This window comes from Aspergillus aculeatus (genome assembly GCF_001890905.1).
Source record: "Aspergillus aculeatus ATCC 16872 unplaced genomic scaffold ASPACscaffold_7, whole genome shotgun sequence".
Lineage (NCBI taxonomy): Eukaryota > Fungi > Ascomycota > Eurotiomycetes > Eurotiales > Aspergillaceae > Aspergillus > Aspergillus aculeatus.
Window position 1 is genome coordinate 1,326,414 of NW_017962982.1, and position 15,739 is coordinate 1,342,152.

General features: G+C 54.2%; 6 protein-coding genes across 6 annotated transcripts; 2 read left to right on the top strand and 4 right to left on the bottom strand.

Annotated features, from left to right (window-relative positions):
- Nucleotides 1-15: 15 nt before the first annotated feature.
- Nucleotides 16-1,613, top strand: tim44 (protein translocase subunit TIM44; the record flags this gene model as incomplete). Its single annotated transcript, XM_020199584.1, has 2 exons — nucleotides 16-878; nucleotides 938-1,613. 2 exons carry the CDS (start codon nucleotides 16-18, stop codon nucleotides 1,611-1,613), a joined length of 1,539 nt encoding a protein of 512 aa, XP_020056798.1.
- Nucleotides 1,614-2,419: 806 nt separating this feature from the next.
- ASPACDRAFT_60286 (putative Hsc70 cochaperone (SGT)) lies at nucleotides 2,420-3,586 on the bottom strand (the record flags this gene model as incomplete). Its single annotated transcript, XM_020203545.1, has 3 exons — nucleotides 2,420-2,465; nucleotides 2,523-3,505; nucleotides 3,584-3,586. 3 exons carry the CDS (start codon nucleotides 3,584-3,586, stop codon nucleotides 2,420-2,422), a joined length of 1,032 nt encoding a protein of 343 aa, XP_020056799.1.
- Nucleotides 3,587-3,802: 216 nt separating this feature from the next.
- ASPACDRAFT_78372 (RIC1 family protein) lies at nucleotides 3,803-7,386 on the top strand. The gene is made up of 5 exons (XM_020205170.1): nucleotides 3,803-4,211; nucleotides 4,271-5,662; nucleotides 5,713-5,980; nucleotides 6,031-6,503; nucleotides 6,556-7,386. Exons 1-5 carry the CDS (start codon nucleotides 3,948-3,950, stop codon nucleotides 7,303-7,305), a joined length of 3,147 nt encoding a protein of 1,048 aa, XP_020056800.1. The 5' UTR covers nucleotides 3,803-3,947; the 3' UTR covers nucleotides 7,306-7,386.
- A 102-nt stretch (nucleotides 7,387-7,488) lies between these two features.
- On the bottom strand, nucleotides 7,489-8,502 carry ASPACDRAFT_78373 (translation machinery-associated protein 20). Its single transcript, XM_020205171.1, has 3 exons — nucleotides 8,481-8,502; nucleotides 8,074-8,214; nucleotides 7,489-7,935 (listed from the first exon to the last, which is right to left on the bottom strand). The coding sequence occupies exons 1-3, from the start codon at nucleotides 8,492-8,494 to the stop codon at nucleotides 7,545-7,547; spliced, it is 546 nt and encodes a 181-aa protein (XP_020056801.1). The 5' UTR covers nucleotides 8,495-8,502; the 3' UTR covers nucleotides 7,489-7,544.
- A 595-nt stretch (nucleotides 8,503-9,097) lies between these two features.
- ASPACDRAFT_118747 (YchF/Obg family ATPase) lies at nucleotides 9,098-11,353 on the bottom strand. Its single transcript, XM_020196195.1, has 3 exons — nucleotides 10,857-11,353; nucleotides 10,050-10,607; nucleotides 9,098-9,810 (listed from the first exon to the last, which is right to left on the bottom strand). The coding sequence occupies exons 1-3, from the start codon at nucleotides 10,929-10,931 to the stop codon at nucleotides 9,259-9,261; spliced, it is 1,185 nt and encodes a 394-aa protein (XP_020056802.1). The 5' UTR covers nucleotides 10,932-11,353; the 3' UTR covers nucleotides 9,098-9,258.
- Nucleotides 11,354-11,364: 11 nt separating this feature from the next.
- Nucleotides 11,365-15,654, bottom strand: hir1 (putative histone transcription regulator Hir1). The gene is made up of 5 exons (XM_020196196.1): nucleotides 15,292-15,654; nucleotides 15,084-15,158; nucleotides 14,750-14,971; nucleotides 11,916-14,672; nucleotides 11,365-11,853 (listed from the first exon to the last, which is right to left on the bottom strand). Exons 1-5 carry the CDS (start codon nucleotides 15,326-15,328, stop codon nucleotides 11,756-11,758), a joined length of 3,189 nt encoding a protein of 1,062 aa, XP_020056803.1. The 5' UTR covers nucleotides 15,329-15,654; the 3' UTR covers nucleotides 11,365-11,755.
- Nucleotides 15,655-15,739: the final 85 nt, after the last annotated feature.

The following is a 15,739-nucleotide window of genomic DNA, read 5'->3' on the forward strand; positions in this document are numbered from 1 at the left end:
ATCTCCGCTACCAAAATGTCCGCCACCGCGCGGGCGGCCACTTTACGGACCTATGTCCCGAGCCTGAAGACTGCTTACAGCCAGCACTCCTTGGTGCAGACTTGCTCTTTTTCGACATCGCCAGCAGTACGGAACATTCCATCTCTGAAACAACAGCGCACAACACTCCCTCACCTTCTCTCTCCCTACGCCGCTCTGCCATTGACCAGGTCCTTCCATGTTGCCACCCCCCTCAGACAGCAACAACAGCAGCAGCAGCAGCAGCAGCAGCAGCAGCAGCAGCAGCAAGAAAAGGAGAAACAGTCAGAGGAATCGAGCGAGGGAAAGAGTGAAGAACAGAAGGAGGACGAGAAGAAGGACGCCCCTCCTCCCCCTCCCCATGGCGACAAGACTCCCTGGCAAGTCTTCAGGGAGACTCTCCAAACCGAGTTCAAGGCATCAAAAGAGTGGAATGAGTCGACGAAGGCCCTCGCGTCCTCCGCTCACCAGTTTACCGAAAACGAGAACGTCAAGCGGGCTCGTGCCGCTTACGAAGCTGCCTCTGGGGCCGCGACTTCCAAGACTTCCACCGCGTTGAAGCACACCGGCAAGGCCATCGGCAAGAGCGCTTCCTGGACTTGGAACACGCCCGTGGTGAAGGGTATTAGAAAGGGTGTCAACGCCACTGGTTCCGGAATCGAGAAGGTCACGAGACCTGTTCGCGAAACTGAGGCTTACAAGACTGCCGTTGGAGGCGTGAAGAATGCCATCGATGACGGCAGCAGCTCTCGCTATGGTGGTTGGGTTGAGAAGGAGGAGCGCCGGAAGCAGAGGAAACTGCGCGAAGAGATGGAAGCCAAGTCTGGTCGTCGCAGCGAGCCGATGGTGGAAGATCCCAAGTGAGTCATTTCTCTTGTCACCCATTCAACACCTGCATCTGACATTTATGTTTCTTTAGCGCGGGAACCAACGTTACACTCCACAAGGACGCTGCTTGGAAGGAGTCGTGGCGTGATTTCAAGGACTCGAACCCTATGATGCAGAAGCTCTTCACTCTCAAGAACACCTACGACGAGTCGGAAAACCCTCTCATCACCACTGCGCGCAGCATTTCGGATCGTGTCGCTGGTTTCTTCGCCGAGAACGAGACGGCTCAGGTCATCAAGAAATTCCGCGAGATGGACCCCAATTTCCAGATGGAGTCATTCTTGAGGGAGATGCGTGAATATATCCTGCCCGAGGTCCTCGACGCCTACGTCAAGGGTGATGTCGAGACCCTCAAACTTTGGCTTTCAGAAGCTCAGTTCAACGTCTATGCTGCTCTCGCTCAGCAGTACACTAACCTCGGTCTCAAATCCGATGGTCGTATTCTCGATATCCGTGGAGTTGACGTCTCCCATGCCCGCATGTTGGACCCCGGTGACATTCCCGTGTTCGTTGTGACCTGCCGTACACAGGAGGTCCACGTATACAAGAACGCGAAGTCTGGTGAACTCGCCGCCGGTATGGAAGACAAGGTTCAGCTGGTTACCTACGCTATCGGTCTCACTCGGATACCTGAGGATGTCAACAACCCGGAGACCCGTGGATGGAGATTGATCGAGCTGCAGAAGGCTGCTCGTGACTACATTTAAATCACCCTCAGACGGCTCCCTTGACTTAAACCACCCTGCTCCTTTCTCAACAATGTCTCCGTTGTTCTGATCATCGGCCCATGAATTTCTTATTTACTCTTCTCGAATGTTTTGATATCATATCCGACTGTACAATATTGACCTTTTTAAATAGAGGCCAGGCGGAACTGGCGCTTCATGAACTGCAACTACCTGTGAATGTAACTTGATTAATCACGCACAAATTTCCCCCTTCCGTTGGCCAATTCGTTTCAGGAAAGATGCTGGCGAGCTTGCTATCTCTGGATTCGGGGGTTGTTGTCTCAGAGAGACCTTGATCGGGCATCAGAGGCCCGGGTTACTTATTTTCTTTCGGCGTTTCGGGGCGTCCCGTGTTTTGTTTGGCAAAATCCTCCTCCACTCATCTGATGATTCTTTTTGCATCTGCGTCAGTACTTAGCTCAGTTCCTCTTACCCTTTACCCAGTTTCAGCTGAAGGACCGCCTCTTCAGGATGAAGTTCTTACAAAAGCTCTTGAGGCAAAACTCGGGGCTTGATGCCTCAACGGCTTGGGCCTACAGGTCGAGGCTCGTCAAAGAGTTTGTGAATATAACGTGAAAAAGATTATTACGCCTCTCACTTAAAAGGTGTCCGTATCGCGCATCAGTCTCTATTCTCCTTCGCGAGATCAGAAGGTCCTCAAGCTTGTTACAAAAAAACAGGAAGCTAAATGCAGCCAACGAGCTTAGTGAAGTTAAAGGAAAATATTCTTTCGCAAGTGATGAAAATAAAAAAGTTGCACGGGCGTCAGACGATGGTTTTAATCATTACTGGCCTCCCCGTCCAGCACCGCCGCCCATCATGTTCCGGGCCCTGATATCACAAGATTAGTATCTGTCCACTTTAAGCAATGATAGGGTGAGAACCTACATCTCGGCAATGCTTGGGTCACTCATCAGAGAAGACATATCGGGCATGCCACCTCCGCGGCCAAAGTTCTCAGCCATCTGTCTGAGCTGGGGGTTGCTCATGAGGTTGTTGAGCGCATCGGGGTTGCTCATCAGGTTCTGGGCCATGCTGGCGAACATGGGGTTGCTCATGATAGAGCTAAGATCGGGCATACCGCCGCGGCCGGCGCCGCCACCACCACCGCCTCCGAGCATACTAGCGAGGGAAGAGAGATCGGGCATACCGCCGGCACCGCGAGATGCGCCAGCGGCATCATCAACGGCGTCAGAGGGGGGCTCCGCACCGCGCTGCGACTCCTCAATCTTTCTCTTGGTGGTCTCCAGACCCCGCTTCATGGCCTCGCTGCCACCATTACCCTCAGCCTGGATGCCCTTCTCGTAGGCCTCAAGGGCACCGTGGTAGTCGGCCAGGTCGAAACGAGCCAGACCCAGACGGCTCCAGGCCTTGGAGTACTTGGGGTCGACGGCAGTGGCAAGCTCCGCGTCCTCAACCGCCTTCTCGTGCTGTCCGGCGGCGGAGTAGGCAGCAGCCCGGTTGGAGAGGTAGATGGGGTTTGAGGGGGCGATGGCCAGGGCCTGGGTGTACAAGTCAATCGCACTGCTGTAGTCCTTGCGCGACATGGCGGCGTTTCCCTCCGACTTCAGCTTGTCGGATTCCGGAGTGGGAGCGCCGCTCTGGGGCTTCTCTTCAGTCGCAGCACCGCCGGCAGCGGGCTTGTTCCGCAGTTTCTCATAGACACTGTAGATGCTGGCCAGAGACTGTCCACCAAGAGCATCCTTCACAGCCGCCTCGTCAGAGGGGTCAACCTTGAACGTATCCGCGATGCAGGACTGGGCGATCTCGATGGATTCGGCGTCATCGGCACCGAGAGTGCCATCCTTCAAGCTGGCACCTAGGAAGTCGATGATAGCAAGCGCCAAGCGCTTCTTGGACTCGGTAGGAGCCTAGATGATAAGACACGTCAGAAAGTAAGTTGAGGGGGGGATTGTATGCAGTTTCAACACTTAAAGAAGCCCACGTACCATGATGTGAGCAGATTGGGTATCAATGCGAAAGGGGATGAGATTATCTTGCTGGCCAAAAGAGTCGGCGGGGAGGCGGAATTTAGGATGCGGGGGCCCTTAGTCTTGTTTGGTTTGTTTGCTTCGGGAGCTTCCCTGCACGTGATAGCCCCCGTGCTCTCGACTGCCCTCCAGCTCATATTAACTTCCGGTACTCCAATCCATCAAATCTACAGCGCAGTCGGGACAATTACTTGAACGGACATGGTCGGCAGATACGGGGGAATCTCTGTCTCGAGTCCGGCAATCTAATGTTCTAGCGTCAATCGAAGATGACTCGATGTGAAGCTGCTCTACTCCGTGACTCTCGCGCCTGCACCGAGCCATGTACTGGCCCTATGGAGTCCCCCGGGTCTACGCGATCAATGGCCCTGGAATACCGGTTCTCACCTCTGTCGACGACGAATCCCTGAACTACGATAGCCCTACGGCACAGGAGGAGGCGCTGAACACTGAAAATGCCCGTGACAAACCGGCCATTGCGGAGACGGGGTGGGCTGACGAGCCTCTTGCCGGTCTTTGTGTCTCTCGGAGTGGTTATATGTTTGCGACGATGACCAATTCGTCGATTGCTCTTTGGCAAACAAGAGTAAGTGAAGCCAGCGCTGATCTTCTTGGGTAGAGCGCACATGTTGACGGGTAATATAGCCTACCGCCGTTGTTGCTGCCGTTGCTCGGTCCGCCTCTTCGCTGGAGAACTATGGTCCCAACGTGGCCCTTTTGATGCATCCCGACTCGAATATACTTGTTGCTCAGACGTTGAACGGATATCTTCTTACCTATACCATAGCTGTTAGCCCTAATACCCGTGTATATCAACAGTTCTTTGATCAATCTACCTCGACTTCAACCCGCCGCCAGACGCTTGCTCGGTTAGCCGCGGAGGAAGAGGCCACTGGCGTTCGAGATGTCAACATTCGCTTCCGAATGGCTATCAAGATAGAGTCGGGAATCGCCAAGGCCCTTGCACTTGATAATGAGCTCGTTGTCGCAACTGTCAAACCTGCGGCCATCCAATGCATTCGTTGGAACCCGGATGCGGACGGCTCGCAAACCAAGTCAGAACTTCTTAGTCGGATTCTGAAGGTTTCAAAGCGCACATCAATCACGGACATGGTGTATGATCGTGCTATCAACCTGCTGATATGGGTCACCAACGAGGGACAGGCGTATGCCGTGCAGCGCGCAGCAGAAGACTCGGATGACTCCAAGAAGTTGTTCCAAGGCCATTGCTTCCATGACCCCAAAAATGATGGCGAGAGAGCCGTCAAGGTCGTAGTCAATGCACGATTTTCTCTGCTCACAGTGAGCTGCGCCAACGGAGAGATCCTAGTCTACACAGCCAAGGACTACCTGGGCAATGTTCCTCTATCGCACAAACTACAACTCCCGGCTTCGCCAACCACGACGGGCAGTGTTACATTTATGAGCTATTCGCCAGACGGCTATTGCCTGTTTGCTGGGTATAAGCATGGTTGGACAACATGGAGCGTTTTTGGGAAGTCGGGAGAGAGTAGCTTTGCGGCGGACCGATCTCTTGCTAACTCAAACGGCGAGAACTGGGTGACTGGAACTTCTCACGGTTGTTGGATCGGTGGAGGGTCAGAAATCATACTTACAGGCCAGGACGACCGTCGCTTGTGGATTCTGGAGACAGCACGGAGCGCTTTGACAGGCTGTTATTCGTCTGCGAACCTGGCTAGAGGTCTGCTGCAAACTGGAACCGAGGTTATCCTCTACCGTGGCCATGATCTACCCGATCTTATGACCATTTCGGGGAAGGACTCGCTGTGGCATCATGCTCAATATCCTCCGAGTTACCTTCACTCACAGTGGCCGATTCGCTCTAGTGTTGTCTCACAGGATGGGAGATATGTAGCTATCGCGGGCAGACGAGGGCTTGCACACTACAGCGTCAACAGCGGACGTTGGAAAGTGTTCGAGGATCCCAAGATTGAGAATTCCTTCGCGGTACGCGGGGGCATGTGCTGGTACGGACACATTCTGATCGCCGCCATTGACAATGACGGATCTTACGAGGTATGTGTGCCATCGATGTCTCATCGCGGCTATACTGATCGACTGCGAAGTTGCGGTTGTACTCGCGGGAAATGCCTCTCAACAATCAATCCATCCTACACATTGAATACCTACCTTCGCCAGTAGTCTTTGTCGGAGCATCAGGCGAGGACTCGCTGCTCGTTTATACATACGACAATATTCTTTATCACTATATCATCAATTCAGCTCACTCCCGAATAACGTTGGTGCCCGTTGGGCAGATTGCATTTCATGGGATTGTGCGCGCGCCAACCAGGGTCCGGGCAATCAGTTGGATTTTGCCCGAAGACCAAATGCGTAAGTGTGCCAGCACCCTGCGAGAGCCAGATCTAACAAGAAGCGATTAGGGAACGGCGACCCTTCCCAGGATGTCAAGGTGGCATCTGTGCTTCTTTTGGTTGATGGCAACTTGGTCCTACTACAGCCATCTTTCTCGGAGACTAGCGATTTGAAATACGACATGCGGGTGGTATCCCACGATGTCGAATACTATATCCTGATGCGAGATCAATTATCATTCAACTTTGCGCCTGTCGACGAGTCCCTCCCGGCAAGTCCATCGGCTGAAATGGCCTTGAATATGTACCGCAGCGACTTTTCGTTGAGGGACTCGCTATGGACGTTTTGTGGGAAAGAGCTCATCGCCTGGGGAGATGTGCAGGACGTTCTACAGCGGGAAGAGGCATCCAAACCCCTGGAGGTACCCCTGGACTTTTATCCGCTGTCTGTTCTCCTGAACAAGGGAATCGTGCTTGGTGTGGAAGCCGAGATGACCCAGCGACGCGATGTCACCTTCTCCGTGCTGAAGTTCGCCATTCGAGTGAGTATCTACCCCCCAAGATGCGACGCCGGTGCAGCACTAACTCTGGTAGACACACCTCTTCCTGCCGTACTTCCTTCAGCACAGTCTGACACAGCGCGACATGCCTGCAGCGCTGTCGCTGTGCCAGCACTTCTCCCACCTATCCTACTTTCCGCACGCCCTCGAGATCCTCCTTCACCACGTCCTGGACGATGAGGTCGACAACCAGAGCCGCGACAGCAGGGTCGACGACCCCTCCCTGAAACACGAGCCACTGCTGCCGATAGTCATCTCCTTCCTACAAGCATCGTTACCCACCAAGGTGTACCTGGACGTGGTGGTCCAATGCACGCGCAAGACGGAGTTGCGCTCCTGGCGCACCTTGTTCACCTACCTCCCGTCGCCGAAGGACCTCTTCGAGCAGGCCCTCAAGCTCGGGTCCCTCAAGACCGCCGTGGGATATCTGCTGGTGCTGCAAGCCTTCGAGGATGATGCGGACGACCACGACGCCCCGATCGAGGACTACGTGGTCCGGCTGATGTACCTGGCGTCGAAGAAGAACGACTGGGACCTGTGCGCGGAGCTGGCGAGATTCCTGATCGCCCTGGACGAGACGGGGGAGATGTTACAGCGGGCGGTGACCCGCGCGGGGCTGAGGGATGGAGGGCTCCAGCTGCCCGGAGCGGGAATGGGGATGGGGATGGGGATGAACGGGTCCAGCACGAGTGTGAAGGGGTTGGGACTGGCAATGCGGACGCCGTCGTGGTCCTCGCTATCGCCGACATCGCCGCTGTCCCCGCGGCCTCCCGAACTGGAGTAAAATTAGAATCTCCGAGAATATGTATATACGAGCCTATCCCTCCCTCAATCACCGAACATAAACCCAGGAACAGAGAAATCCAATGCATCCATTCAGCTGCAAAGCAATGGTATCAAGAGTAAAGCGTGCACTCATCTTCAACATAAACAGAACCCAACCAAACCCTCTAATCCCCGCATTCCCCCCCCTCCAACCCCTCTCATCCCATCAGAGAAAGAAAGAAAAAAAAAAAAAGAAATCTAATCCAAAACCATCCTCCAAAGCCCATCCCCAAGATAATGCCCCTCATCCAAAACGACCCCCTTCCCCTTCGCCTTAATCTCCTCCGTGCCAACCTTCAACACCCCGACCAGACAAACCGTCTCCTTGCCCTCGGCCTTAACCGCGACCACCTGCCCAGCCTCCACCGCATGCTCGGTGTCCGGCAATTTCCCGCCCGCGGAAGTCAAACCCGGCGCCATGAGCGCCGCGCCCGAGAGCACGAACCGGATGGCGCCGCGATCGATCTGCACCGTCGGCAGAGCGTCCGGGTAGGCGTGCAGAAGCTTCAGATGCGGGATCGGCGGGCCGTCGAGCGGTTGGAAGAAGAGCGGGGTGGAGTCGATGCTGTAGAGGGTGGCTCTTTCGGGGCTTTTTTTTTGTTTATTAGTATGGGATTGGAGTGAGAAGCCCCCGCCCCAGGTCGCAACGGGGTGATGCTGGCCGGGGGCTGAGGGGTTGAGGGGTTGAGGGGTTGAGAACAGGGCAGGGGAGTGCAGGGCGGCGTACAGCTTCACGGCATCCAGCTGGGCTTTCTTGGGCAGGACCTCCTCGATGTACGGCTCGAAGCCCGGGTAGGTCTCCAGGAAGCGTTGGCGCAGGGCGCGCTGCACGCTGGATTTGACTTTCGAGCGGTTGCTCGGGGGGATTCTGTCACATTACCGAATTATCAATTAGCTTGGAAGTTTTACACAGTGGAGAATGGAAAGGGTGCTAGGGAGAGATCGGAAGTTCAGTGAGCTTGTAGGTAGTTGGGGAAAAGGTAGGTAGGTAGGTAGGTAGGTAGGCGGGGTAAGAATGATTTCCCTTGAGGAAGTATTTCTTTCATGGTATTGGTGGATGCGGGGGAATCAATGTTGAGAACTGAGATCATTGTAGGGAGATCATATCTCTCTCCCAACTGCAGAACGACTCACTCTTTCTTGAACATGGTGTCTGATGCTGTGGATTACCGGAACCTGTTGTTGGGATCGCGGCGGCGGATGGCATTATCTGCAGATGGGCGTTGCGGGGAAGGCGACGGGTCACGTGCTTCATACACACACACTCTCTCTCTTTCGCATCCTCTGTTTCCAACTCGACAAGCACGTCGATGGACATTTTGCAATTATAACTGGTCTACTGATTGGAAGCTTCTTTCGGTAGGCTTCCCGTTGTTCCTGTTGCTTTATATTGGCCCGTGCAATCTAGGCTACGACTGTGGTGCTTTGGTGCATGAATGAGCTACCTTGTCCCTCCCAGCTCGTTGTACCCCCATCATCTTTGTTGATTGTACCTTCGATTGGATTATGATGCGTAGATTCGTCAAGGGTTGAGTCAGAGGTCATCATACGAAAGGCGAGGACGAAAGACAAATTGGCTGTACCAAACAAATTGCGACAGTTTCAACGCAACAATGCAGAAGGTAATTGGTTATACTGTATAGGAAAGACCGCAGATAGTTCTACCACTAGCCAGTGACGCAACCAGCATCGCGTACAAAACCGCGTCTAGAGCCGTGTAGGACCTTACGTGAGTAGTTCCTGAAGCGGATGCGCTACAAAACCTGTCAGATATAGCGTTTGATGCAGTACTTGTAGCAGACTGACACTAGCAGCACCTTTCCTACATACAGAGTTACTCGGACACTCAGTTGATAATTCATAACAATTTCATTTTGATATTGCTACAAGTCATTTTCACCGAGAACTACATCTAGCTGCGAGCAGCACCGGCCTTGATCAACAGGATATCGCCGTCCTCGACGACGTAATCCTTGCCCTTGGTCATGATCTTACCGGCGGCCTTGACGGCGCCTTCGTCGCCGTACTCACGCAGGGTAGCGTAGTTGTACACGATGGCCTGGATGAAAGTCTTCTCGAAGTCGGTGTGGATGACACCGGCCGCGGCAGGGGCCTTGATACCCTTGCGGATGGTCCATTGACGGACCTCGTCGGTACCAGTGGTAAAGAAGCTGGCCAAGTTCAACGACTGACGCATGGTGGTGATCACCTTGGGCAGAGCGGACTTGGTGTTCAGGCTCTTGCACTCCTCGAGGGCGGCGGCATCGTCCTCGAACCGGGTCAGGCGCTCCTCGAAGGAGACGGAGATGGGGATCAGGGGGTCACCGGTGGAGTTGGTCTTGATCCACTCGAACACCTTGGGCAGGTACTTGTTCTTCTGGCGGATGTAGTCCTTCTCGCTCAGGTTGACGAGGTAGACAACGGGCTTAGCCGTCAACAACATGAGAGGGTTGATAGTCTCGACCTATGGAGCGACACTGATTAGCACTCTATTTCCATCGGGCGACATTCGGTATGAAGAGCGATGGATGGAAAGTAAAATATCAGATAGGATTTTCTCTCAATGTGGCCTCTGCGTTGTAAATAAAATGAGGCCACTCGACGAGCTGGGTTATATTCGAGCGATGCTCTTATTCATCATAATAGTGGGGTAGGAGGGCTGATAAAAAAAGTGCAAAAAGGAGGGGAGAATGAAAAACGTACCTCCTTAGGGCCCCATTCACCCTTGCGGACATCCTTGCCCTCGCGCAGCCACTCGAGGACCTTGGCAACAGTGCCCTCCTCCTCGCGCAGCTTCTTCATCTCCAGAGTCTGACCACCACGCTTGGTCTGCTTCTGGAGAGCGTCGAGCGCCTTCTCGACGAACTCGATATCCTTGACGCGCAGCTCCTCGCTGATGATGTTCAAGTCACGAACGGGATCGACGTCACCCTCGACGTGGATGATCTCAGCATCGTCGAAGCAACGAACGACCTGGAAGATGGCATCGACGGCACGGATGTGAGACAAGAACGAGTTACCAAGACCAGCACCAGTGGAGGCACCGCGGGTCAGACCGGCGATGTCATACACGGTCAAGTTGGCAGGCACCACAGACTTGGGCTTGTAGTGCTCGCACAGCCAGTCGAAGCGGTCATCGGGGACAATGACACGAGCTTCCTCGGGGTCGATGGTGGCATAGGGGAAGTTGGCGGGGTTACCCAGCGTAGACTTCGTGATAGCCTGGAAGAGAGTGGACTTGCCGACGTTGGCGAGACCAACCTAGAAAGATGTTAAACCATCTTGTGTTCCTTTAATTCCTACAAAGGATTGTGTGGGAATTATGGTGTTGAAGGGGAAAAAGAAAGGAAGAAATTTTTTCATGCAGGGGAAGCGAGGTTAAATAGGGTAAGCAAGGGGAACGGATAAAAAATTCGGAAGGCTGGGAGGGGCAGCAGAACGGGCAGGGTCAAAAAAGATTTGGGAAAAAGCAGAAAGGAAAATTAGTCGGTGGGGTCAATGCTCACATACGATACCACTCTTCAGGTTATTTCCTGGGCGGCCCAGAAGGACCTTCTCTTGCACGACAGCCTTCTTGGGGGGCATTTTGGAGGATTTCTTCTTCTTGCTGGAATAGGACCGGCGGGAGAGGAAGGAGAGCGGGGAGGAGAAGGAGGGGGAGAAAGCAGAGGTAGAAGAGGAGGAAGAGGAGGAGGGGTTAAGGAAGAGAGATTGAGATTGGATCAGGCGCGAGGCCAAAGCAGGACCAGCTGCGGAGCGATGGAAGCGGAATGAAAGTAACAGCAGGTGGCCCGGCTGTGAAGGAGACGTGATGACGATGCCCACCAGCAAAGCTGTGGGCAGAAATTGCGAAGTGATGGGTTGGGTTTATGAGTAGAACTGGAAAAGATATTTTACAGGCCCAATTGGTTCCCAATTGAAGATGAGTGGTCAAGCAGCAAAAGCAACAAAGCAACAAACTGGAAACCTTGAGCAGTATGACGCTTGCTTCTCAGGTTGTGTGCGGTGGAGAGACGCCCACTTCTTTTTCGTCGCCCCTCACCGCCCACATGACTCGCCAGCCCTGCAAGCTCTGTAGTTATCATCACGTAATGTCGTTCCCATGACTCTAACTAGTCCTTTATAGCACATAACGAGGAGCTGTAGCTGTCGCTGTCGCTGAAGCGAATTGCAATAAACACCTCCGACCATGGTCAAGATTAACTTCAAATATAGTACATAATATTGCAAGTGCGTCGCAAGTGCCATCCGATGACGCTTGAAAAGAAAAAGGCCACAAATCCCCCCCTCATTCCCATGCATGCATACATCCATCCGTCCCCGACCGGTATGGAGTGAATTTCACTACGCAACGCCAACAGAACGCCAAACGCAGATCATCGGTTTGAAGCTGCTGCAAGGAAAGAGGTTTACGTCTCCATGGCATCACCCACTTCCGATTCGTTGTCCACCATCCCCAGCAGTTTCGCATATGGTACCGTCACCCGCTGGAGATCCCGATGTTTGCCTAGAAAGTAACCTGGTTAGCAAGCAAGGAACAAGAAACGTAGTACAGAGGCCAGAACCTACCGAGCGACAATATCACTTCCTTGAGCAACACTTCCCGTGGCCAGCCACAGAGCGTCTCGGAGCTCTCGCGCCAATTTCGATCTTCTTGCTCATTGTCCTGCAGACGACGAACGCTACCCGTGTCATCCTCCTCAAACAGGCCACCGATCAGGCCTTTAAGGAGCTCCTCCACCTTCATCTTCAGCCCTTCCGCGCCTAAGCGCTTGGCGTACATCGAGAGGTAGAGACGGAATTCATCCTTGGCCCCCAGGGAGAGAGCGGCAGCCACGCGATTCTCCAAGTGAGCGATTGATACGCTGGACTCGAAGCTTTCGTAGCCCTCGCGTGAAAGTAGGACCTTGATCAAGCGCTGCAGGAAGTACGCACGACCCCGCAGCAACGTCTCGTTGGTTGTATTGCGTTCCAAGAACGGTACAATACCGGCGGACACTGCTGCCTTGGCCGCCTTATCCTGCTGCGCATCGGCCGCTTGAAGGTTGCCCACAGGTGCATCCGTGGTGTTCCAATACTGGCTGCCGACGGCCCACCAGCTCTCGGAGATCCGCTGCCATGTGTACATGGACGGGGAATAGGAGTACCCTTCACCATTCGTCAATGCGACCACTATCCGGCCTTCGGAGTTGATTCGAGCATTGGTGATTGCGGGAGCCGTCGTAGGCTGAGCACCCAAGGTGTGAATGGCCGCATCGAGCACCGGCTGAAGGGAGATGGGCGGATGGGGCGAGGAGAGGTGCTTCACATTCCAGACGTAGCACATCCCCACAGCTGTGATGCAGAGAATCCATGGACCATTACACTCGAGAATCACTGGTTGTGCTTCCAGCACCAGCGCACTGACTAAGCGACGTCCAGCTGGAGTCCAGATGTACACAGACCCCTCCTCACAGGCTGCAGCCCACATGCTCTGATTACCTGTCACCAGCAAAACAGGGCGCGGGAGGTAATCCTGCCACAACGGCTGCTCACCACGGAACAAGGTGAGACGAACGGGTTCTCGGTCAACAACCCGTCCAGTCAAGCTTGCCGGGGACGGGTTGCGGGCTTCGAAGATAACATCAACTCGGGATTTGCTAGACTCGCTGGATGTGCCCGGAGGCTCCGTGGGTTTGCCTGTAGGGTCGATAGCCCGTAGGATGTGACTTCGAATTTTGGGAACAGCCAGCCGGAGCTGGCTAATGGCCATGCAAGGATTCGTGACGGCAGGCCGTATATACTCTGGTGTTTGTTGCGGGCCTTCTGGTGCAGGCTGGGACTGCGCAGGTAGCAGGCCGTCAGGCGTGTGGGCAAGAATTGGGGTTGCCCCATTCTGGCTCGCCAGAGCCACACGCTTCTCGATATGCCCATCATCGTCACCCTCAAGCTGAGCGAGCTTGCGCTTGTTTCCGAGAATCATCGCTGGGAGCCCGCCCTTGGGTAGCCCGTCGAAAGGCTTCGAGAGATCGAGAATCGATTGCGGGGTATCAGCCTTGACTTGACTGCTGACTGATGCCATTAATCGAGACTGGGGGAGGGATGATTCGGCAGCGCCAGCTCCAGACACTAAGAGAGGAGCTATCCGCTTTCTTCCATCCTTCGTATATGTGGGACGCTGCTTCAACCTCTCGAGTTTGGCCTGATAAGGATCAGGCTTCTCCGGCTCCGGTGCCACTGTTGTCGTTGCTGTACCATTAGGCTGGGCCTTTTGGGCATCTGAAGCGGGTGATGGAGCAGAAGTTGTAGTGACGCCATTCGACTGTGCTGGCGCCGGTTTTCCATTGGCCGTGGCCTCGGCTGTTGTATGGTCGTCGCCCATCAGTGCCCCCATGCGACCTTCGACGCCTTTGATTTCTCCAGCCTTGCTCTTCTCCTCCAGCAGTAGACCATCCGTAGTCTCTGCAATACCCGCGCCTCGGCGATTAGTGCCGAACTTGGTGAGCGACTTCTCGTTCTCTTCCATTTCCATTGCGTATCCGAGATCACCGTCTTCAAACCGAACCATAAGAATCGTACCGTCGAGCGCAGTCGCGTAGAGGCACTTCCCGTCCGGACTCCAGGCCAAATCAGATATTGACTTGGCAGCTAGCTCTTGCGCTACCACAATCGGTCTGGGATTGCTAGTGATCCAGATACTAAGGGACTTATCCCCTCCTGCGCAAGCAATGACGGTAACGGCGTTGTGCACCACATGACCTTGGCTATCAACGGCTTGCTTGTTGATTGGTTCCGGAGAGTAAAGTCGCGGAGAGAAAGCGCACACTTCAACAGGAGCTTCGTGCCCAATGAGGTTGATGTCACCGTCCCATGTCCCCCGATTGATGATCGCGACAGAGCTCACGGGGCCGTTGACCGCATTCGCGGCCGCGATATGCATACCATCGGGCGACCACGAACAACGACGGAAATATGCAGTGAGGGGCGAATTCGAGAAGGGTGCAGTAATGGTCTGTTCGAGAATGAAGTTGTTCATTTGGTCATGGGCGGTGGAATTAGGAGCAGGCGACGTGAATCGGAAAATGCGAACCGTGCGATCGTCGCTCGCCGTAGCGAAGTATTTGTTTGCGGGGTCGAATGTGATCCCCTTGACATGGCTCTGGTGGATAGACAGGGTCTTGAGCTTCTCGAATGTGTGTCCCGACCATACCACGACCTTGGAATCCAAGCCAACGGAGACCAGAATGGAAGAATCGTACGACCAGCCTAGATCTTGAACGTCGTTGTCGTGGCCGATCAACCTTCGAATGGTGCGCCAATTCTCAACAGGGGGTGCCTCGTTGGATCCTAAAAATCGTAGCACGAGCCCATTAGCCAGCGTTCGTTCAGCCGAACCACTTTATCGCGGACTTCCTGGTACCCACCGAACGTTGACGCATGAGATGGAGGGTTGGCATCCAGCGTGTATATGCAGACAATCTTGTCATCTGCCCCCGACGCCAAGTATTTCCCGTTGGGCGAAAATCGGACCGTGTGAATCGTGCCAGAGTGATTGCTCATGGAAGCCAGCTGCTTCGGCTTACTGGCATGCTGCGGGTCCTCTGTATTGCAAATCGCATCCGTAGACCAGATCCGAACATAACCATCTGAGAATCGCAAAGGAAATATTTCTAGTTAGCGCTCATCCCATCACACCACGAATGCACCTATGCCCCGGAGGGGAGGGGGGGGGAGGGGGTGGAATTGCCCATCACTGACCTCCAGCCGCTGTGACCAAGCGAGATCCATCGGGAGATACATCGCAGCTATATACTTCAAAATCCTTTCTCTCGCCTGTAAAGAATATCCAAGAAGGAAGACGGTTAGCTTAAGCCGATTCGAGAGACACCGACCGCGCCAGCACATATGAAGGGAGAACGATTCTGCCCAGCAAATTCGTTCGACGACAAGAGGTCACGAAACATACCCCCATGTGTCAGCCAGACTGGCTTTATAATATGCATCGCAGTAGCTTGTCGCTTGATCGCTCTAGTCGCGGGAAAAAGAAAGAAGAGAAAGGCAGCTCGCTTAAAGTTCGTTGTTGGCGAGGTCCGTGTTCGGAGCTGATCACAGGCAAATAGACGTGGATGAGGGACTGCTTAGATGGAGCATCGCAAAGCAATCTTGTCCCCGGCTCATCGGACCATGGGCCTGTCAGTCCGCAGCTATGAGTAGACAAGTAGGGATAGGAGGTTGTGATGAAGACCACTTGGTCTGGTCGTTGGGGAGGAGGAGAGGAGGAGGAGGAGGATTTGGCGGAGTGAACGCGGACCTTGGTCCGATGAAAGCGCGCTCGTTTCGACTCAAAAGTCGCGATCTCCAGAATGGGCGGCGCGGGAGGCGGTGGCCCGAGCTCCTTCCTGCCCATATCTGAA

Coding starts and splice junctions, on each gene's coding strand:
- ASPACDRAFT_78372 (XM_020205170.1), top strand. CDS start 3,948: ATGTACTGGCCCTATGGAGTCCCCCGGGTCTACGCGATCAATGGCCCT. Junction 4,212..4,270: donor TTGCTCTTTGGCAAACAAGA/GTAAGTGAAGCC, acceptor CGGGTAATATAG/CCTACCGCCGTTGTTGCTGC. Junction 6,504..6,555: donor TGCTGAAGTTCGCCATTCGA/GTGAGTATCTAC, acceptor TAACTCTGGTAG/ACACACCTCTTCCTGCCGTA.
- ASPACDRAFT_78373 (XM_020205171.1), bottom strand. Junction 7,936..8,073: donor CAGCTGGATGCCGTGAAGCT/GTACGCCGCCCT, acceptor ACAAAAAAAAAG/CCCCGAAAGAGCCACCCTCT.
- ASPACDRAFT_118747 (XM_020196195.1), bottom strand. CDS start 10,931: ATGCCCCCCAAGAAGGCTGTCGTGCAAGAGAAGGTCCTTCTGGGCCGC. Junction 10,608..10,856: donor ATAACCTGAAGAGTGGTATC/GTATGTGAGCAT, acceptor ACATCTTTCTAG/GTTGGTCTCGCCAACGTCGG. Junction 9,811..10,049: donor GTGAATGGGGCCCTAAGGAG/GTACGTTTTTCA, acceptor GTCGCTCCATAG/GTCGAGACTATCAACCCTCT.
- hir1 (XM_020196196.1), bottom strand. CDS start 15,328: ATGCATATTATAAAGCCAGTCTGGCTGACACATGGGG. Junction 14,972..15,083: donor CTTGGTCACAGCGGCTGGAG/GTCAGTGATGGG, acceptor TGCGATTCTCAG/ATGGTTATGTTCGGATCTGG. Junction 14,673..14,749: donor ATCTCATGCGTCAACGTTCG/GTGGGTACCAGG, acceptor TACGATTTTTAG/GATCCAACGAGGCACCCCCT.